General features: G+C 34.6%; 2 protein-coding genes across 2 annotated transcripts in view; both read right to left on the bottom strand.

Annotated features, from left to right (window-relative positions):
- The window catches only part of LOC107675391 (mucin-5AC), a 20935-nt gene extending 2465 nt beyond the window's left edge, over positions 1–18470 (bottom strand). The window contains exons 1-27 of the mRNA XM_016469701.1: positions 18452–18470; positions 11252–11504; positions 11056–11170; positions 10895–10985; positions 10135–10238; positions 9219–9435; positions 9005–9133; positions 8789–8906; positions 8213–8351; positions 7317–7427; positions 7114–7183; positions 6864–7001; positions 6439–6603; positions 6266–6360; positions 6062–6188; positions 5667–5922; positions 4739–4791; positions 3254–3354; positions 2996–3147; positions 2471–2609; positions 2094–2204; positions 1835–2014; positions 1474–1713; positions 1234–1390; positions 1000–1128; positions 475–625; positions 350–393 (exon numbers count right to left, since the gene is read on the bottom strand). Of these exons, the coding sequence (XP_016325187.1) occupies positions 350–393; positions 475–625; positions 1000–1128; positions 1234–1390; positions 1474–1713; positions 1835–2014; positions 2094–2204; positions 2471–2609; positions 2996–3147; positions 3254–3354; positions 4739–4791; positions 5667–5922; positions 6062–6188; positions 6266–6360; positions 6439–6603; positions 6864–7001; positions 7114–7183; positions 7317–7427; positions 8213–8351; positions 8789–8906; positions 9005–9133; positions 9219–9435; positions 10135–10238; positions 10895–10985; positions 11056–11170; positions 11252–11504; positions 18452–18470 (3604 nt within the window). The remainder of the gene's footprint in view (positions 1–349; positions 394–474; positions 626–999; positions 1129–1233; positions 1391–1473; positions 1714–1834; positions 2015–2093; positions 2205–2470; positions 2610–2995; positions 3148–3253; positions 3355–4738; positions 4792–5666; positions 5923–6061; positions 6189–6265; positions 6361–6438; positions 6604–6863; positions 7002–7113; positions 7184–7316; positions 7428–8212; positions 8352–8788; positions 8907–9004; positions 9134–9218; positions 9436–10134; positions 10239–10894; positions 10986–11055; positions 11171–11251; positions 11505–18451) is intronic.
- A 2832-nt stretch (positions 18471–21302) lies between these two features.
- Positions 21303–22582, bottom strand: part of LOC107675390 (rabphilin-3A-like) — a 24514-nt gene continuing 23234 nt past the window's right edge. The window contains exon 14 of the mRNA XM_016469700.1: positions 21303–21545. Within this exon, the coding sequence (XP_016325186.1) occupies positions 21415–21545 (131 nt within the window). The 3' untranslated portion in view covers positions 21303–21414. The remainder of the gene's footprint in view (positions 21546–22582) is intronic.

The raw sequence follows: 22582 nt of genomic DNA, 5'->3' as shown, positions 1-22582 counted from the left end.
TATATATAACTAAAATCTTGTACTTGAGAAGATAGTAGTAAAACCGTTACCTGCTGTTTTACTGGAAAAGTCAAAGATAGTTGGTGAAGTAAAGGTCGTTGTTGAATATGATGTTTGACAAGGGTATGAAGTCTTTTGAATTATTCCATGTTCGTCACAGACAGCTGTCATGCAGCTGCCAAACCCATCTGTAGTATTATATATTGTGTCTCCATGCATATATTTGTTCCCTTTGAATGTGCAGGTGCAAGCTGCAATTTTAGAAATAAAGACATTTGCTTAATTAATTAAGTGAAAAATGAAGTGCTGATAAAGTATAGATGAAGGAATATGTAAACATTTTTCTTACCAGTTGCATTGTATTTGCAGTTGATCTCCATGGACTTGCAATAGCTTTAAGAACAAACAGTTTTAAAATTAAAACTACAGTTTATGACGGTAGACTGTATTTGTATACATGAAATGATAGCATACCATATTTGACAGTTTTCTATTGAAGGAACTGTCTCCTGATCGCTGTAATGTTTCCCCTCTTTGTCATAACAGCCACACTGCTCCTTTGTAACACATTTCATTGTATCTTCATCAAAGTAAGGATGTCCAGTGGGACATTTGGGGTAACAACCTTATAAAATGAAAATAAAATACAAAACACAAAATTAACTATGTGACATAGATTGCATCTCAAGGTTCGAAATATCTTAAGGTTCTTTAGCCAAAAAAAGACTATAATTTAATTCTGCTAACAATTATAATCCATAAATGCAGTCACAGGCAGCAATTATCAATTTCCATACATTTTTCATAAAGTTGTATTGGGGATAAATGTCAACACACAAGGCGATGTTTTTAAGTTTTTCTTTATTTATAGCACCATCTAGAAACATAAAATGTTCAAATTTGGCATGTTTACTCATAATGTTCTGTTGTCTATGTGAACCAAGTTTTGTGAAGTTTGGACATTGCACTCATGAGATAAAAGGCCAGTTTTTTTTTTACCTTCAAGTGCTAGTATCTGACTTGAGCACTGCCCAGTTGGATTTCTGCAGGTCTGCAGACAAGGAGCTCCGCAAGGTTTGTACTGCCACTCACATTTCCCAGGAGCATTGTAATAATCACAGAACAACGCTGTAAGAGGAAAAAAAAAAGTTTTTTTTTAATTTTTTTTTTTTTTTTTTTTGATTGTCTCTTTCAGTGATTCAAATTAAACTAAGAAAATTAACAGTGTCTCACGGCATATTTTAGGTGTTCTCCAGGCAACGCAGGCTCCAGCCTCATTACATTCTTGTGCATAGGCTGCTACAGCAGCACACAGACAGTCATGATCCCCACCGCTATCACAAGCACATGAGTCTCTCACACAAGCATCATAAAAATGATTGGGATCCACCTTAATAAGAAAAATGCAATTCGATTATATGTACAAGAACAACAGGGTATTGTACAAGCTCACCATGCTGCATGTTAACTTACTTGAGAATGACATGTTGTAAAAACTCCACTCGTAATGATACTACATTCTTTCTGAGCCCATGATTTCCTGTAAGGGTTATTTGAGCAGGGATTTCTCGTTTCCATAGTAACAGGACAGCTATTAGACTCTTTCCAATCGTTTCCAAAGTCCAAGGGTTTAACTACCACCTCCTGACTTCTCAACATGAAGTCGTTGTTTGCGTTCCCATCAAAGTTCCCGCAAAGACCACAAACAGCACCCTGTGACAGAACAAGAAGCATGTTAACTATAACAGCCTTTCAAGACAACTCAATCTAAACAATAAGCTGTAGTCTCTGAGGCAGTTATTCAATGATACATCACTGTAGATTTATTTCTCACCTTAAAGTTTGGACTGAGTTTGATGAACATATTTGCCCTCTGGTCCCACATGACAATTAGTCCATTATTTGCCTCAATGACCATGTACATTCCTCTTATCAAAATTTGGTAAGGAATGTCCATTCCCCCATCTCTGTGAAGAATCTGATAACCTCCATCTGTCAATTTGAGCTCCTTGTTCTAAAAGAAGAAAATACATGTATTTATCAGGCACCTGTGATATATATATAAAACGGTTTAGCAATCCAAGCACTCTCACCCCAAGGAAGAGTCTGACAGCCTTAGAGCAAGTGGTGCCAGTAGATCCACATGGTATGTTTTCAGTGAGAACTCGCAAAGTACCACTGGCATTGGCATGTCCGCAATAATCCTGTACAAATCACACAGATTTGTCTTTGTATTAATATTAAAACTTTTATTATTTTTTGGCTTACTAATATTTGTATTGATAATATTCAGAAGTCCCTAGACTGAGCTTGCAGTGTGTCATTTAATCTCTATAGCAGCACCCACAATTCAGTTGCAGCTAGGTTATTATTATTATATTTTAATAATGTTATCATAAACATTTGTAAGCAGAATTTTATATAAGCAAATTAAATCAAAGTGTATTGTATATATTTATTCTGTACTTACTGTGATTAATGTGTATTCACATTCTCCATCAAAAGTGTATCTCTTTCCATCAAATGTAACGTAATGGCCATCTCCATGAACTAAGCAGGTTGCATGGCACGGGTTTGTGGTACATTCCCATTTCCTATCCTTACAGGTACTGCATACACAGATGTAAATATTCATACTCTATGTGTTATACAAATAGGCAGTTTTGTATGAATCTGTGCCATCCAACTTATCATTTCTGATTTTAAACGAATGATTTGTAAGTAAAATGTTCCCATGAAGGTCCACCTCTAAACTTAACCCTCAGGTGGGCATGAACAGATCATACAAATAGAAAATAGACAAGCTTGAAAAAATAAACCTCTTAAGAAAAGAGAATTTAGAGAATATATTTAAAATGCCATTTCATACCACAGGATGCTATCAAACACAATACATAATTTGAGATGTGTTAGTGCAAACAATGGTTCAGAAAAAAAACCCTGACAATTCCCCTGTGATAGCAAAAATAGAATAATAGTTTAAATGAGATTTTACCAGCTATTGCAGTCCACTTTGATTGTATCTCCAGGTTGGTGTACAATGCCATTGTGAATGCAAGGACAAAGATCTTCTTTGATGCAGCTGCCCCTACCATCTGATACCAGCCCAGACGGACACATACAGCCGGAGATGCACTCAGTGCTAATCTGTTTTGGAAAGTTGCATTATATTAAAATGAAAATATATCTTGTGCAACTTTTTTCTAACTATTTGCCTTAGGATAGTGTTTAGAAACCAATTTTAAACACTCACACAAGCCATATCTAACGTGCTGCAGCTCTTTTGGCACTCTGATCCTGTAGATTCAGGAGCAGCACTAGTGCAGTCAAAGAACACCGTAGGTTGGGGACAAGCTGATGGCATAGACAAGACATTTATTAGTGATATCAAGAAAAGCAAAGGAACTAATTTAACTGGCACATAAAGCCATAAATGGTGCATGAATATATCACTGAAATCGTACGGACTATTTTAAATGGTTACTATCACAGCCGACTGGACATTTTATGTAACTCCTTTTATGTTTCACGAGGACATCATACAGGTATGAAGCAAAATGAGGGTGAGCAGATGATGACAATTCTATTATTTTTGGTTTTACTAAAAACCTCAGTATCAGTTAGTTTTGGCCAGCTCCAATCAGTATTTATGCTAAATTAACTTCATGACATGCAATTAAATAGAAAGCAATAGTTCCCCTTCAAGGGAAATCCACACTGCGTCCCCTGGGGGACTCTTTGGGGAATGCCATCAACATGACCGGTGTCTGAAGCATGTGTGAAAACACTTCCAAATTCATTGGACCACGCAGCACGTGACGTCATTAGCAGGGTGCCCGAGAGTTTAAGAGGGCGCCGGTAATGCACGTCATCAGCTTTTTTGTCTTCAGGAGCCGTTTGTTTGTTCAGCACTATAAAAAGTAAGAAGTCAAGCGAGCATTTTAGGAAATATGTGCCTACGTGTCTGAGATTTCTGAAACCTGAGGACACACATGACCTTTGTGTTATGTGTCTCGGCGAGGAGCACACGTGTTCAGTGCACTAAATGCACTCATTGTGATACATTTCCGATGAGGAAGGTCCTCTCTCGCCTGTCCCTATTCTCACGGGATGTGAGATCCTCTCCTCAAGCCTCTGAGGGGGCTCGCCCGTCACGATCTGAGGATCGGAGACAGGACCAGAAGCTTAGTGTTGCCAGTCGAGCACAGAGGAAGCGCGATGCTAAGAAGAGGAGGGGAGACCTCAGAGAGGCGACTGACAGGAAGTCTATCTGACGCCTCTCCTTGATGTCTCTCCTGAGTTTGCCATTGTTTGGTTCTCTCTCACCAGGTTGGTCAGGCATGCACCGAGGCATGGCGTAGTGGGTATTTCGTTCCCCAAAGTGTCCCCTATGGGACTCAGTGTGGAGTTCCCTTGAAGGGGAACGTCTCAGGTTATGCCGAGAGGGAACGAGACACTGCATCCCCTTGTCACGCCTAGGACCTGCCTGTTTAACGTCTCCTTCAGACAAAGAAGTTGACACAGGCACCCTCTTATACTCCAGCGCACCCCTCTAATGAAGTCACAGACCAATGAATTTGGAAGTGTTTTCACACATCTTAAGACAACGGTCATGCTGATGGTATTCCCCAAAGTATCCCCTAGGTTACGCAGTTTCTCCTTCCCTCTCGGGGAACTATGGTTACATGCGTAACCCATGACGTTTTTAATAAGTACACTAATTTGTGGGAGTACTCACATTGTTGGATAATTCTCTGTCCAATGCAACTGAGTTTCCCATCCTTGCAAGTGCTGAAACAGAAATCATTAAAATAAAAATCTGCAGGCTTTATGTAGGTAAATGTAAGACTTTTTAAGACCACATAAAATATTGAAGGAATACATTGAATGAAACACAATGCATCAGTATGGTCTCTAAATGTTAACACTTGCAACACTTTATGGTTTGAAAATACTTCCAACAGATTTCCATTAACCATTTTTTTTTTTTACTGTTCTGATCTCACTGCAAAAAAAGTGATGCTCTTCCTCAGTGTTCTTGTCTTGTTTTCCAGTGCAAATGTCTACATAAATGTTTTTAAGCATTTTACATTTATTCCAAAATGAAAACTCAAGGCAGTAACAATTTAAACAATATATTTTATTTGTGAACAGGCTATGTTCAGCTATTCTTTTTAAGAATTCGCTTTTAAATATTTTTTAATTTTACGGATCATCAGTCATCAAAACTTGGTAAATATTGGTCACTGACACGGAGATTTACTTTAAATGTCACCAAGCTGATTAAAAGCTGACTAAAAACTCCCACAGATCATGTTTTCATGCCATTTTAAGTCTTATTTTGACGTAACAAAGTGTTTATATCTACGTATGTGAGTTGTTTACTTACATTTTTTAATTAGTCTTCCTATTAACGCCATTATATTGTTCATTCAGACTGAAATTTGCCATGTTGACCAACAGAAAGCTACTAGGTTTTAAAGTTACTTTTGTGTGAACTGTGCTTCATACTTGGCTACACTGTATGACAACAGACAACAAACTTTTTTTACCCACAACATTTAGTTGAATTTTGGCTAATGTGACCGCACCGTAATCATTTTAGACTCTCATTATTTTAAAGTTATAAACGTCAGTGCCCTACTAACAGAGATTGGGACTCATACCACATGGTGCCATCCCTGTTGATAACTTCTCCTGGGAGAATCACTGAGCCTTTGCTGTAGCAGGAACAACTAGATAAGGGGACACAGTTTGCTCCTTCATCAAGGAATGTTCCCTCGGCACAGATACACCCATCTACAGGCTCAAATGTGACAACACAAGTGAAGTCTGGGTCACTGTTGCAACGACAGGGACGACTGTTGTTTTGAACTTTGTAAGAATAAACCATATTGCTGGAACAGCTGGCTGAAAATTTACCTGTGAACAAAAAAACATTTATATATTTATTTGAACAACCACCAAAGCATGTGGTATCTACATGTCCAGTACACTCAACTATCCTCTGTTTAATAGTCTTATGTTTAATGCTTTTTAAAGGTTTGAATGAATCACTTACTGCATGCAATGTTTCTCCAGTGAGACAGATGAATCCCTCTTGCAGCACAGCTGTGTACGTATGAAGACAAAGCGGCACACATGCAGTCTTCACTTTTCTCACAATTACAGGCATCGTACATGCAGATCTGTTGGGTTAAAAAGTGTTGGCCCAATCTCAAAAGAAACGTATGCTTAGATTTATCAGCAGGACTCTTAAACTCACCATTTGATAGAAATCAGGGCTGATCTCTTTGTGGCATGGAGCAAACACCCCATTAGGGTCTGACAGCAGAGAGCACCATTTCTTAGCATATATCTCTGCAATAAAGAAGAGCAAAGAGCTATTACATGACAGCACAGGCGCCATTATCTCATCTATAGTGAATCGAGATATACCGTTATCTAAGCTGAGACTGCAGGGATCCTCAAAGCTGTTTTTAACATCAGGGCAGTTGGCTCGTGCTTTCCAGCCATTGGCAAAGTCTACTGCTGTAGCTTCAGGAGATCCACTAACAGTTATGAAGTCATCTGCTTGAATACTATTGAAGTTCCCACACAAACCTAGCAAAAAATTGACATAATTTTGCCCATTTGTTTTTAAACTTTGCAAAAAGTCATTTAACCTTCATCAAAAACAGAAAACTAGAATCTTTTGAATGCATGGAATGTCAATTGAAAATGTACTGGCCATATATGGCCTGTAGCTGTTGTACATTACCATTAACTTATTCCATCATAATTCAAATGAAGGAGCAACGCTGGTACTTTTATAGTTATATAGGAATTGTAAGATAACACTGTTAATATACAACTTTTCTTACCATTTGTTTTCTGCTTGTAAGTCGCATCAACTTTTATGTAAACCTGCATTACTGATATGAGCTGGATCTCCAGCTCAAGCCCAAAAGATGTCTGGACGATGATGAAAAATGTGGTGGGTTTGAAAATCATCACGTCAGCTACAGAAAAAAAAGAGTTAATTTTGTGCTGTTTAGTTATTTCATTATATTTCTCTTAAGAACAATGTGTGTTGTAAAATTGCAAGAAAAGCAAACTGAATTGATAACCTACCTATGGAAAGAGGGAGCTGTGAAAACGTTTTATTAACAAACACTTTTCCATCAGACTGGATGCTGAACACCTAAAATTCGCGACATTCATTTGCAAGGACAGATTCAAATGCAAAGAGATTCTCTGAGAATGATTAAAAAAATACTATGCAAATAAATTAACTGTAGTGATATAAATTTAATTTTGAATTTACAATAACTTACTGTGTTCCTCTTTGAGAAAGAAAGTGTTACTGCCTTCAGACATGTTTCAGTGTCAGTGAAACCGCATTTCATCAGATCCCCCAAAACTGTAAACTCATTGTCACTGGTCTGCTGAAATACAGATGTGACACCAGCACATAATGATGTGACATTTTGCCAGAAACATTCATCTGTGCAACATGTAATACATAATAAAGTTGGTTTGATTTCAGGTCAATTTCTAAGGTCAAATTAATAATAACAAAATACTCTATAATGCAGCATTTTAAGCATCACAAGCTTTGCAACACTTAAACACTGTGTTAGTTGAATGTGCTTAAAATAACTAAATACATTGTAGTGTACTTCGAAACTAGAGTTTGCCAAGACACATATATGTATCTGATGCAAACACATGTGATTATCAAAAATTACAGCTTAACATCAACACAAAATTAGACATTTTAAACAGTTTTTACACAGCTCTTGCCATACAACTAGGGGTTTTCAGAGTCAAACATGATATTTAACATTCTGGATGTGAATGTTGAGTAGACAGTGTACTTCGAAAATAGAGTTTGCCAAGACACATATATGTATCTGATGCAAACACATGTGATTATCAAAAATTACAGCTTAACATCAACACAAAATTAGACATTTTAAACGGTTTTTACACAGCTCTTGCCATACAACTAGGGGTTTTCAGTCAAACATGATATTTAACGTTCTGGATGTGAATGTTGAGTAGACACAAGCTTGGTGGAGGGCAAGATTGTTAGTAAGCCATGACAAGTAAATCACTTCATTGCACTGCATCTTTAGTATGCTTTGGATGTATTTGGATGAGTTGACAAATTAATCTGGATAGTAGACTATGGACTGAAGTACATGTTACACTGTCAGAAAAGACTGACCTTAGAAAGAACGTAAGCACAGTCTCCATGAAAACTGTAAGTCCTCCCATCGTAAGTGGTAATATGGGAACCACCTTCTACAGAGCAAGTCCCTGGGCAATCTCTGTCTTCGCAGCTCCATAGATTATCGACACAAGTGCTTCATGGTGAATAAAGTTTAAATAAAGTGTTAGGTTTCTTTGTCCAAAAAATAAAAATACAAACTTTTTCCACTGTAACAAGAAACAGTACACTCTTAAAAATAAAGGTGCTTCACGATGCCATAGAAGAACCTTTTTGTCTAAATGGTTCCATAAAGAACCTTTAACATCTGAAGAACCTTTCTGTTTCACAAAAGGTTCTTTGTGGCGAAAGAAGGTTCTTCAGATTATAAAAAAACGATTGTAAGAAAGAGATGGTTCTTTAAAGAAGCTTTGACTGGATGGTTCTTTGTGGAACCAAAAATGGTTCTTCTATGGCATCGCTGTGAAGAACCTTTTGAAGCACCTTTATTTTTAAGAGTGTATAATATCAGAGGAAAACAATCGGAAGGTAATGAAGAGGTACAAAATAAAGCAAAAAAATATATATAATCACCATTCTTTACAGTTACTTCTGTAAGTCTGTCCAGGTTCATATATTATTCCATTGTGGATGCAGGGACACTGATTCTGGGCAATACAACCTCTATCAGAGAGGTCATCAAACAGGTATCCTATAACACAGTATATCATAGCAATCTGAGCAATGCCATTTGCATGAAGAAAAAAAGCTATAAAAGCAAGCAACTGTACATTTAAAATCAGATTATACCTTCAGGACAGAAACACCCTTCGATGCATTGGTCCTCACAAATATGGCTTCTGTCAGGGTTTGAACAAGTGTTGATACAAGGGTTTCCGCAATCTTCATGCACCATATTGTGGTAAGGACACGATTTATCTAAAAACAGATCAATGATGTTAAAGCCATTCAGACTTAAAGTTCAAACAGGTTTGGAACAGGCTGCTGAAAAGTTTTAACTTACCACAGAACTGCTCAGTCGTCCACGGGTCAGGCTTTCCACCCGCCTGGATGCACTGGCGAGAATATTCTGAGATGGTTCTGCAAACACAAAAGGATCTGGTTCTGTTGGTGCAGAAACACATGTCCAATTCACAGGCTTTGATGAAGGAGTCAAGAGGTACGAGGTCCTTACAACTGCTGAAAGATGGGCCTGAAAGCAGCTGCTCACATACTGGTGTCTAGAAAAAGCATGAAGCAAGAAGACATGATGGAAGTACATAATAAACATAACGAGCTAAGGCAAAGACAGGGTATCAGAAATAGTGGTGCTCAACTTCATAGAGAAATTTTGCAGTGTTTGCATTTGCAGCACCAGTTCATGCTTTCATTTGGCGTGAACTATCTACACAAAATATGTTACGTGCATCTGCTACTCAAACATGCGAAACAAAGTACTGCTGGTTGTAACCACTGATTTGAAGTCTGTGAGATACAGTACTCATTTTGGATCATTATTGTTATGCATGTTTGTAATTCCATAAGTTCTGAACCAAGGCAAAAATCTAAATTCTCTTCTGGCTTGATCTGGAAATCATTTGAGGCAGTATAGACAAGACTTCTAGGAAAAGTAGCCTAAACATTAATGTCACATTTAAATATGTTGGACAGTGTAATGGCTAGAGTTTTAATAAAATGAAAGAAATGTACATTTTGCTTCTGGATGAAATTAATAAAAATTATGATCAGAATAAAAGTGACTTTTTTAGCTGGTGGTGATGCTGCTAGGGTCACAGAATCAGTGTGCCAAATTTCATTACTTTCCTACGTATGGTTAATATGGCTGCCATTGGGGAAGAAAAAACAAAGACAATAATAAAACAAAAATAAAATAAATATAGGATAGTATATCAAATAGTGAAGATCCATAGAGAACCTACCATTTCTTTGCATGGCTTTGTTGAACTCATCTGTTCCATACAACTCTCTGTTGAACTATCCGATTTTGCGAAGTATCCATAGTCATATGGAGATCTGTCAACGTCTTAATTAAAGATGAGTTTTATATAATTATACATATAAAACATGTTTCAGGTTCGTTGTTTTATAAAAATCACATTGGCACTGAGATGTCAGCAGATATCAGGTTATTTTACACATTTCACTCATTTTCTGCAGTAATTTAACTCGCCAATTTCATGTTTTTTTTTTTTTTTGTGAAAATTACTTTCTATGGATACACCTCATATGTGTCCCTGGAGCACAAAAGCAGTCTTAAGTCGCTCAGTCTTAAGTCGCTGGGGTATATTTGTAGCAATAGCCAACAATACATTGTATGGGTCAAAATTATAGATTTTTCTTGTATGCCAAAAATCATTAGGATATTAAGTAAAGATCATGTTCCATGAAGATATTTTGTAAATTTCCTACCGTAAATATATCAAAACTTAATTTTTGATTAGTAATATGTATTGCTAAGAACTTAATTTGGACAACTTTAAAGGAGATTTTCTCAATATTTTGATTTTTTTGCCCCCTCAGATTCCAGATTTTCAAATATTGTCCTATCCTAACAAACCACAATGGAAAGCTTATTTATTCAGCTTGACCCTTATGACTGATTTTGTGATCCAGGGTAACATATGTCTATATTATATGTAACTAAAAAAGCAGTATGTATTTATTGCATGTGTTATTTACCATCTTTGATTAACTCATTTTGTAGCTGGATGCCTTTGAAGTCTCCACACAAACCGCAGGTCTTATTTAGGTGCATCATGTCCAATTCAACCTAAAAGGAGCAATTACAGCTACTTTCTTACAAAAACATCAGATATTTTGCATATTGATGTGACACTCACTATGAAAGAGTCATCATCGTTCCACATGGCCACCAGTCCGTGTTTAGCAGTGACTTTGACGTAGGAGGAACTCTTATAGATAAGAATACCAGAGTGGCTAAACGGCAGATTCATCCTAACGGGAAACATATACATTGAATCACAAACTTTCCAAAAATTGCTATAACTCTGGCCACCAGAAATAACTTTTTCTTACACTCTTCCGTCCACCGTGACAGAGTTTTTGGTGAGCTCCACTACAGTGCTGTCCAACTTCATTGTGATGTTAGTGATTATTGGTTGGTCATTTACTACTTGGCGTCTCAACTGAATGTTGAAGTCTTCGTAGCTGCTTCCACACATTGCACACATGATATAATTACAAGTGGATGGTAGCTGGAAAATATCTCCATCAAATTTCTTAAAGTGGTAGTTACCCCATGTGCTACAGACTTCTTTGTTATGAGCACCTATAGGTGAGACAACAGGATTTGATATAAAATTACAAATGGCTAACTGACAATATATTTTTTCTAAAATTATACATATATATTAGTGCTGTCAAACGATTAATCGTGATTAATCGCATCCAGAATAAAAGTTTTTTTTACATAATATATGTATGTGTACTGTGTATATTTATTATGTACTGTATATATAAATGCACACACATGCATGTATATATTTGTAAAATATTTACATGTATTTACATGCATATATATGTACATTCTTATAATTTATATTATTTATAAATATATTTAATATATAAACATAACATATTTTTCTTAAACATACATGCATGTGTGTGAATTTGTATATACATAATAAATATACACAGTACACACACATATATTATGTAAACAAAAGAGTCAACTTACATTGTCAGTTAAAGAAACATATATTTCATTAACTGAAATAATGTTAATATCCCAAAATACTAACATTTTTTTAACCTTTATAGTATACTGACAACCATTATAAAAGCATAAGAGAAAACCACCCAAAGTTCAGCAAAAGTAGCTTTTTCACAAGCTGTCATAAACACACGTCTTCATGATAACACACATAACTCTAAAATAGTGCAATAAACTTTAATTTAACAATAAAATGTAACATAAAACCCTAAAACTACGAAGAAACAACAATTATTGAAATGATGAAATTGCATCAAATGAAAAGCGAAAAATATGGAATTCTGGGAATGTCTTTTTTGACTTTCTCACTATAAATCTTACTTGTTCCTTTTCACTTCCAAAAACTGTACATTTAACAGTATTTTACTATAAAATTACATGCAATGTCCCATAAGATCTATGACAGTTTTTTCATAAGGGAACTTGCCAGGTTTTTACCGTACCATTTTTAGTCTTTTATTGTCATTTTAAAATTACAAAAATAAATGTAAAGCATAAAAATATTCAAAGTTATTTTTTTCTTCAAGAAAATATTATTCTATTCTAGTCTTTTACTTGAACATTTCATAATCAATTCAATGTGTTACTTACCAATTCTTTGCAATTCTGAGTGAAATTTGCTTACACCAAATTTTTTTTCAGTATATATATATATATATATATATATATATATATATATATATTGTTTTACATTTCATGTCTGTTTCATGTGTGCTTGTGTAACTGTATTTTGCTAAACAGAAAAAGGTCAATTGCTAGACTACTTCTGTAAGTGGGTGGCCTATTTACATGAAAAACACGCACATGACAGAGCCTTGCTGAACACCTAAAAATTATGTGTCTAAGAAATCATTTACCTTTGCTCTCAAAATTGAGCAAGCATATCTAGGGCAGTGTGCCAGGATGTAATGAAGGCACCGGTACGTGCTTCTATAAATGAAGTCATCTGTTGGAGGAGCCATAAAACAAGTAATAAAGACCTTAGTCAGGGTAGCATGCATGCAGATGAAAATGAGGCTGTGCTGGATAATGTCATGGACGTAGCAGGGAAGAGTTGAGCCTTGGATCTAGTTGCAGCAGTTTTATTAAACAGACAAAAAAAAAGGTAATCCACTCTGGGAAAAAAGACAATCCACAAACCCTACAACTTTGCAAAGACAACTACTGAAGACTCAAGATACAAACACAGAGCGATATATATAGGGATAACAAGGAACTAAACTAGACATAGGTGAAATCAATCTGAAACTATTGAAATATTTAAAGCTGTCCAAATGAAGTCCTTAGCAATGCATATTACTAATCAAAAATGAAGTTTTGATATATTTACGGTAGGAGATTTACAAAATATCTTCATGGAACGTGATCTTTACTTAATATCCTAATGATTTTTGGCATAAAAGAAAAATCAATAATTTTGACCCATACAATGTATTGTTGGCTATTGCTACAAATATACCCCAGCGACTTAAGACTGCTTTTGTGCTCCAAGGTCACATATAATGAATAACACTTATTGTGCTCACTTGGTGAATAATGTCAGGCTGACATCACTGATCAATGTCAAACTGAGATTATCTAACACAATGCCTTCTTACTATTTAATGGAAATCCTAATGCCTTTCTTAAGGATTGCTTAACCACGAACTGAATCTCTGGCTTATGGTCACAATAGAAGGCGTAAAACTGGAAAAGAAGGGCAGGGGATTTAAAAAGATCCCATTCTGATCAAACAATCAAGTTCACATTACAGAATCTGTATTTTCATTTACTTCACTTAACATATAATACGATATAAAAAAAAGTTTTTTTTGTTAGTTTTTTTTTTTACCTGTCTGTGTAGCATTTATTCCAAAGTATAGTACAATCCAGTCAAGCATCCATATGACTATCCTGGTGCGTCTCCCCATGCTTGTCCTGTGGATCCTTCACAGGTGTTTGAGGATGGAAAGCGCTTGTGTTTTCCATTTTATACCACCCTCTTTTGTGTGAAGGCCTAGGAGGGGCTGAGCGAGGATATGCGTCAAAATGTCTCTAACCCTCTGAATGTATGAATATGACATTTTAAAGAAAACATTCCAAGTTCTGCTTAAGTGCATATTTTAATATGAAATCACAGTGTTTCAAACTATATCAAAGTAATTACACTGTAAAAAAAAACAATTATTGGAGTACATTTACTTCAAAATTTCACATTTAATTCAATGTGTTACAGTACGTACCCTTTCTATTTAATTTGTGAAATTTACTAGAAATTTCTGAGTGAAAATAGTTTCTTTCTGCACAATTGTTTTTTTTTTCAGTGTAGGATATGATAGTAGAATAGTATTTTATTATTCTCGTGAGGGAAATTACCAAATATCAAATGTGTAGTTAAAGTACACTGTGATTTTTCTGATTATGAACGTTAAAAATAGAAGATTCCACTTGAAACAATTCACACAAAGTCTTAATTAATTAGGCTCTTTCAAAATGATTACCTCATTTTGAATCACAGGACATTCCTACATGAAAAATCTCTGGGGCGGTACCTTCTCAAAAAGGAACACTTTTGTAGCTTTTCGGTACTAATATGTACCTTTAAGGTACCAATATGGACTGTTTAGGTACAAAGGTGTGCCTTTTGAAAAGGTACTGCCCCAGTGACCAGTCAAAAAGACTGATTGCCAATAATGGTCCTTGACTTTACACTTTTGCTTGTATTGTCTAATCTCTTCCTTATCGAAAGCAATTTACATCAATAAAAATAGCATTAAAAGGTGAATAAAAATCTAAATGGCTAAAATTCTCATTTAACTCTATAATGTGCAGTGACACACATAATGCATGCATAAATACTTTGGCCAACATTTTAAATTCTATATTTACTCACACTCATGTTGTTCCAACCCTGTATGGCTTCTTTCTTTTGTCAAACATCAAAGAACATGAAGTTGGTGTGAAATTAATCTGTGTGACTTGAGTTATATATTTTTATTCTTTTGAAGCAACAACATCACTTTGCATTAAACACAGATTAAAATTTAGGGTGAAGGACGCCACTGGTCCATCCAGTAAAATCTGCCTGCCAGAATGTAGTACAATTTGAAAATAAAACTGCAAACTAATCATAGCTCACATCATTTCTGTGTTTCTGTGGGTCTTAAAAGTCTTTAATTCGTCCTTCCATAAATGAAAGCTTTAAAAAGGAAGTTTTAAATTCACAGTCATGGCATTACATGGTGTATGCACTAAAAAAACAAATCTTCCTCAGTATTTTTGCCATGTTTTGCAATAGAAATATCTTAACTTCCTTAAAAACATTTACTTGAGATGCAAAATGAAGATATAGGTGAAGTCTTATTTTCTGAGAAATTGAATAAAATGAAGGGAGTTTATGCTTAAAATAAGAGCAAATATCTGTCAGTGGGGTTTCTGAGCCTATTGGCAGATATTTATTATTTTTTACTCGTAAAAAAATCATTACAATTGCTCAATTTCTCAGAAAACAAGACCTCTCAAATTAAATACAACTCATTTTCTGCTCGCTAGAGAATATATTGACGTATTGTGTTCCCTTCAATTTGGTTCTTAAATTTTCTTTACTTTCTCTTAACACCCTAAATTTACCCTCATAAAAATATGTTGCCTTGTGTTTCACCGCCTGTTGATGAGTGCAGATAATGGTCCACACAGTGTGGTTCTTTCTCAGTTTTAGACTTTCTGTTACAATACATTCTGCTTACAATCTGTTACATTACATACAATAACATTCACGATAGGAGAAAAGGATTTTACCTTGGGAAGGTTGTGGGTTTGTCAGCTGTGTATTATTTGGCTGTTTAACAGTAAAATGTCAAGTGTCAATATAAAATGCTATGTTTAGACATTGTTACAATCTGATCAAGCAGGCAGACAAAATATTGCATCAGTGTGTGTGGATTTCACAAGACAGGAAATATATTTATAGTATAAATTAATGGAGTAAAATGGCAGCATAAACTGGAGTGTTATGCAACATTAGGGACTGGAGAACTGGTCGGGGGAGATAGAAAAATCAGCACAGCAAAACATATCCTTAATGAAAATTTGCCAAGTTATCACAAATCTAGTTTTTGCTTTGTTATTAATATATTAATGGGTTATGGCGTGTAGATGGTTGTGAAACACACACACACACACACACACACATATATATATATATATATATATATAAACACGTTGATAAACAAAATAATGGTACAAGAAATAACCCTGAATAGGAATTAAATACTTTTGGTGGTAATTTCACAAACATATTTCTCACACAAAGAGGAAGTGTCTATATAAATGTAGAATTAGATTGGGTTTAAATATTGCTCTTTTATTGTTTACAAAAATGCTATTAAATGCATCACATTTACAATCTAATTTTACAGGAAATAACTTCAATTTACAATAATACCGTAGTGCTACTATCTTGTCATTTTGTAGTGTTTAAATGCACATGTTGAAAATAACCACCAAATAATTATAAGTCTCTATGGGAAACTAAAAACATAAAATTTTGAAGTAAAGAAAAATAAAACAATTCAGCCACTCAGAATATACACTTGATGTCACCTGCATGCTATATTATGATCCACAAAACACAAGAAATGGATGGATGGATGAACTCTAATATAAAAAATGACATTGATCTTATAATTAGAGATCTGCTTTTAAAATAAAATAATTTGCTAATGAAGTTACTGAAGTACTGGAAGGTTTCAGCATCGTTTTTTTTTTTCAACTTACTACTTTATTATGTTTGTCTTAGACCACAGTTTGCCGGTTGTTTCATTTGTAAAGAAACATTGTGTTTAGAGAAACAATGTCGTACCACATTCTAGAGATTGTTTAGTATTTTATGACCTGATAAATAAACCAAAAAACCTAAATATAAAGATAAATGGATGGGTTAAAGGATGAAGACAAAATGGTTCTATAAATAATGTCAGACATATTTTTAATAAAAAATATAAGGATACTGAAAGAATTATTTAAAGTATTCTGAAATTGGAAAAAAAACAATATTTATAACATTCTTACATTTACGTAACTTTCATATAGAATGTTTAAAATAGTTTTTAAATGTGATTGGCAATGACGTTTTAAATACATGAGCACAAAGAGTAGCAGAACACATTTTATGAACAACTGGAATTCAAATAAATTCTGTACGTTTTTCTTGAAAATGTGTAAGTTGAGGTCCGTTTCTATGTGCGTGTTCCAGAGAATGGGTGGACTTGTGTCTAGTATTGTAAATCTGACAATGAATTGTCTGGCCTGTGCCCTAACGCAATTAGACGTCAGTATGTCAATATTTATGCAGCCTTTTCTTTAGCAAATATTTGAAAACTCCTGAATGAATCGCAAGAAACAAAACAAAAGGTTCTCACACAATGTTTTCGTGAGTCCTGACTTCAAGCCAATTCAGATGTTGTGAGCTGTGCTATCAAGACAACCCAGAAATAGACATTAGACAGGGTAGAGCCATATTTAATTTTTGACAGGAATGAAAACGAGGCTGAGGGACTAAAGTACAGTGTGTTCATTAGATTGTAGGCTACTGTCCAAAATTGGTCAGAAGTCTTATAAGCAGCTACGGAAAATGTTTAGTGGAAGTTTTTCTGTTAAAGGAGGCTCTACAAGAAATGAAATGTGTGTTTATATAGTGATATTAACTTCATCAGATCCTGTTTACTCTAAAATCTATAATGAATTACATTGAAATGATTGCAGAAATCTGGATATTCATGCCACTCCAGATGGGACAGATCCAAAATAACAAAAACAAGATTCCGATCATTTTCAGTATTAATTAATTCATTCATTTGTAATTCAGTATATCAACATTTCATGATAAATGAAGCAAAATACACTTAGGCTTTCCTTTAAAAAAAAAAAAAACTATAATACTATTATGCAATGAAAGACTTCACAGTGCACATAAATGAAGTCAACAAATGACTGCAGTTTATTTAGACTTTTATTGGCCTCTGTGTTTTGAACTCCAAGTAAAATCTATACATGCAAACTTCAGACATACAGTAAACACTTCCCTGCTGTGCAAGTACATGCACTATATATATATATATATATACAATTGCATCATTAATGAAAGAAGAACAAATTTATACCAATAAACATTCACAAACTAAACGGGCAAATATGGTGTTAAAGTGTCAGACTGGTGTGCTATTTTGTTCGTTTTTTGCAGATGACAGATATCATAGACAGCTCTGCATGTGAATAAGGTGTCGTGAAAAAATACAGCAATATCACATTCATCATTTTGAAGAGCTAAATGATTTATCTGGACTACAAAATATTATAGGGGTCGTGTCATGCATTTTCTTTTTTTTAATTCTGACATTTCTTAAGGTTCATTTATAATACTTGCAATATATATTTTTTTGTTGTTCAAAGATGGTCTAAATGTATTAATATGTGAGCATTTTTCACCAGTCTTGACCAAAATGCTCCCTTTTGGGGACGCTTACCCTTTGAGACTTCAACCATAGCTATCATTCAAAATATATAATCATTTCAAGTTGTTTTTTTTGTGTAGTAACAATAAATGCTCTTTTTGGAGGATATTTTGTGTTCTTCAACTTAGTGTTTTTATAATACAGTGATCTCTTATACATGAAAACATCAAGGAAAATTGATTCCTCGTGGCATGAACCCTTTAAAATTTTCTGTGATGCCAAACAATGGACGACTACACTTCCGGGTTTTTCCACACGAGCAGCTTTTAGAAGCAATGCATCTTTATTGCTTAAATACACATTTGACCACATAAATGTTCATATTTGTTTTCAGCTTTGAAAAGTTTTCGTTCGAATATCCTTTCAAGGTTAATGATGGTATTTTGGTGTTATAGGACCAAATACCACATACAATATGAAATATATTGTCACCACAATTACGGTTCAAAAGATTAAATCAGTTGTTCGTAAATTAAATATTTGCATGATGCCTTAGTAAAACGCAAATCTACCAACTGCAGCTGTGGTACAATTGGGTCCTATTTATGAAGGTAAATGTAACCCTTTTAAGACCAAGCTAAATTTTATTTTGTATAAAGATACATTTATTTGAGAAGCAAAATTACATAGGATATGAAGTCTTGTTTTCTGAGAAATTGATCAAAATGAAGTAAGTTTATGATTAAAACAAGAACAAATATCAGTCAACGGGCTCAGGAAAATCAACTTAATTTAAAGCAAAAAGAAGTTTGCATGCCTCATTGACAGATATTTGTTGTTTTAAGCATAAACACTTCATTTTGTTCAATTTCTCAAAAAACAAGACTTGAAATGTTCAATTTGCATCTCAAGTAGATGTATCGTGATTTAAAGGGTTAGTTCACCCAAACATTAGGCTGCGTTTTACTCACCCCCGAGGCATCCTAGGTGTATATGACTTTCTTCTTTCAGACGAATCCAGTCGGAGTTATAATTAAAAATGGTCTTTGATCTTTCAAGCTGTTTAATGCCACTCAGCGGGTGTTGCATTGCTTCAGTCCAAAAGAAGTTAAATAAAAAGCGCCCATCCATAAAAAAAAAGTGTCTCACACGGCTCCGGGGGGTGAACAAAGGCCTTCTGTAGCGAATCGATGCGTTTTTGTAAGAAAAATATCCATATTCAAAACATAATAATCACTTTAATGTAGCTCAAACTGATGTTTAGATATTTTATTGGTCAAAAAAAAAGAGAAAGATATACATTTTTATGTATGCAAAATGTAACATTTAATGTCATGACTTCGATTTAAGACCTGTGAAAATGCTGTATTAGAGCAGATGATTCTGCCCAGGATCACTGAATTATCATCATTTGTGTAACTGAGTTTGCTAAAATACGTCAAAGCTCCAAAACTCTTTTGGAAATGTGGAGTTGAACCCAGCACAAATCACTCTTCAGTCTTTTTCAGCTCAAACTGAAGTGATGTAATGTAAAGCAGCTCTGTTTTGGAGTTCCCGAAAAAACCCGGAAGTGTCACCGACAAACGTTTGTTGGGGGGAGTGAATTATTATTTATTAAGGCAACTGAACTGTACTGACTATGATCAAAGACACTCTCATGCATAAGAGCTGGTTATAATGACAGCAAAGAATAGAAATGTTGAGGTCATTCCATTGTAACTGTGCTTTCCTTTCAGTGTTCACATGTGATTGGACTGCAGTACTTTTTTCTTCTTACAGTAATCTTGGCTTGCGTCACAGCCACATGATGCAGTGGACTATTTTTAGTCTATCCTATTTCATTTATCCATGAATGTAGTTGTTAATGGTAATGTCAACAAGGTAATTGTATTTTTAATACATTATAGACCATAAATGGGATGCATGTTTGAAGGGTTTAGCGAATAGTGTGCTTACATACAGTAATAGTGTTGTTGTAAACCAGACGTACCAAGCAAAATCGTATTCGAATTAGATTAGAAGACCACCTAGCCTAAGTCTAAAAGTATCATTTCTGAACAGATAATGGTTTAAAATGTTCTAGTTTGGACATTCTTTGGATTTAGTCTTATCTGTAAAAATCCCTACTTGTTGCTTCCTATTTGTTTGAAATAACTAGCCAGTTCTTCTGACCTAATGTCAGGGTTATTATAGCTAACTAAAACTAAAACCATAAAAAAATTAAATTAAATAAACATTAACTTTAAATAAAATATAATAAAAACTATCATTTCAGCTAGTTGCCAAGGCAACATTTCTAATTAAAATAAAATAATATAAAAAAATAAAAAATGAAATAATAATAATAAAAAACACTAATACATAAAAATAAAAAAATAAAAACTATAGACATTTTTTAAAATGACAGAAATGCAGCAAAATTACTAAAATTTTAACTAAAATTAATGTGAAAACAGAAAATATAAAAATAAAATGTAATTCACAAATATTAACAAAAAATATAAATAGTATATCAGAGAATCTCAAATAACACTGACTCGTGTAAATTTGAAAAACGTAGCTAAACGTAATTAAGTCATTTTACTTGACATTCTATATGGCCTGTAAACATTCTTAGACTGGTTAAAACTGCTTAAAATAGGGCTTATACTTTCTGTATCGGCCTCTTTTTTTTTTTCATAATGCTTTTTAATAAGAGAGATTGCTAAGACACGTGATATTAACGCATTGCCACAACAATTAAGATAAATATTTGGAGTTTCTACACTTAAAATCACAATGCTCCTGTGGCCAGATTAGTGAACGTGACATATTTGTGCAGTTCTTTTACACTTCAGTGCTAACCTATAGTCGTTTCTGTGGGTCACAGTGAACAGAAGAGCTCCAGGCATCACATTTTGTTTCTTGAAAGCATATCACATGTCAGCCGGACAAGAGCAAGATCGGTATAGCCCAAGATATGCAGATAGTGGAGGGGAATGGAGTTGAAAAATGGGCAGAGTACAACTTAAGGGCATGCAGAATGCTTTGAGAGCCTAATCGCTGGAGATGTGATTCTCGTTGAGCAGAGTATGCCAGCGCTCGATCTTCTTGTCTTTGTTCTTGAGGCATTCGTACCAGTGCTTCAAACGCTCACCTTTGGCAGTGATACCCAGCTGACAGCCTCCTGATCGTGAAATATTAGTTGTATTAAAACATTTAATGTGTATTAACAATACACATTTAATATTTTACTCAAACATTTATTCTGAATAGAGGAATGAAAAATTAAAGTCAGTGACAATCTAGACCATATTTGCACCTAGTATCAACATCTTTAATCGTATAACAAGTGGACATTGCAAAACGAGTCAAAATCTGCTAAGGGGTAATAATGGAACAAGAGTTTTAAAAAGTGATTTTTCACTATTGTTTACAGCAAGATCTACGTTTTCATGGGTTTAAATAAAATCGTTTTGTTCTAAGAGACAATAAAAACAACTTTGTGCATCAAAACCACTCATTTCCTGGTTAAAAAAAAAAGTCAACAAATTTACGACAGCTGAATGTAGCATTTTGTCTGTCAAAAAATAATATGCACAAAGCACGGTACTAGTATTTACAAGAAGCATGCATTTGTCCCTTTCCTGGAAAACGTACACTACCGGATGTTTTGACCACTGCTACATTATTGCTTTCTGAGAATAAAGAAAAAATGGCGGCCTGAGCGCCTTCAACATGCTGTCTGTTAGGGCTGTCAAAATGGCTGAAAAACTAAATTCGAATTTTTTATCAATATTCGAATTATATTCGAATTTAAAAGGCATAATTTCAGTTGGGGGAAAAAAAGCTGTTGGCTTCTCTCCTGAGGCCACAAGAGGGCGCATCGAGCAAAATATTATGCACGTTTCTTCAAAGCATAATAAAATAACACGACTATCTTTGCATAATGTTTAAAATAATGCTTATAAACCATATATAATTAATAAAGTTGCTTAAACAATTATATGTATAGTTTAATACAAAGGACCGAAAACCAATCACAAAAATACTTTTTCATTTAAAAACATGAGATGCAGTGGGATGAGGAAAACCGCCATAAAGTCTTGAGACATGTTTTTTAAAAGTTGAACTTACATTAATTTACATAGCTTTCTAAACATGCGGCTCTCTTCTGTGAGACGCAAGTGCAACGCTGATAGATGTCCCTCTAGAAAATGCGAT

Source organism: Sinocyclocheilus anshuiensis, unplaced genomic scaffold (genome assembly GCF_001515605.1).
Source record: "Sinocyclocheilus anshuiensis isolate Anshui unplaced genomic scaffold, SAMN03320099.WGS_v1.1 scaffold1081, whole genome shotgun sequence".
Classification (NCBI taxonomy): domain Eukaryota; kingdom Metazoa; phylum Chordata; class Actinopteri; order Cypriniformes; family Cyprinidae; genus Sinocyclocheilus; species Sinocyclocheilus anshuiensis.
Note: the sequence above shows the minus strand (reverse complement) of the source record. Positions and strands in the feature narration are given on the sequence as shown.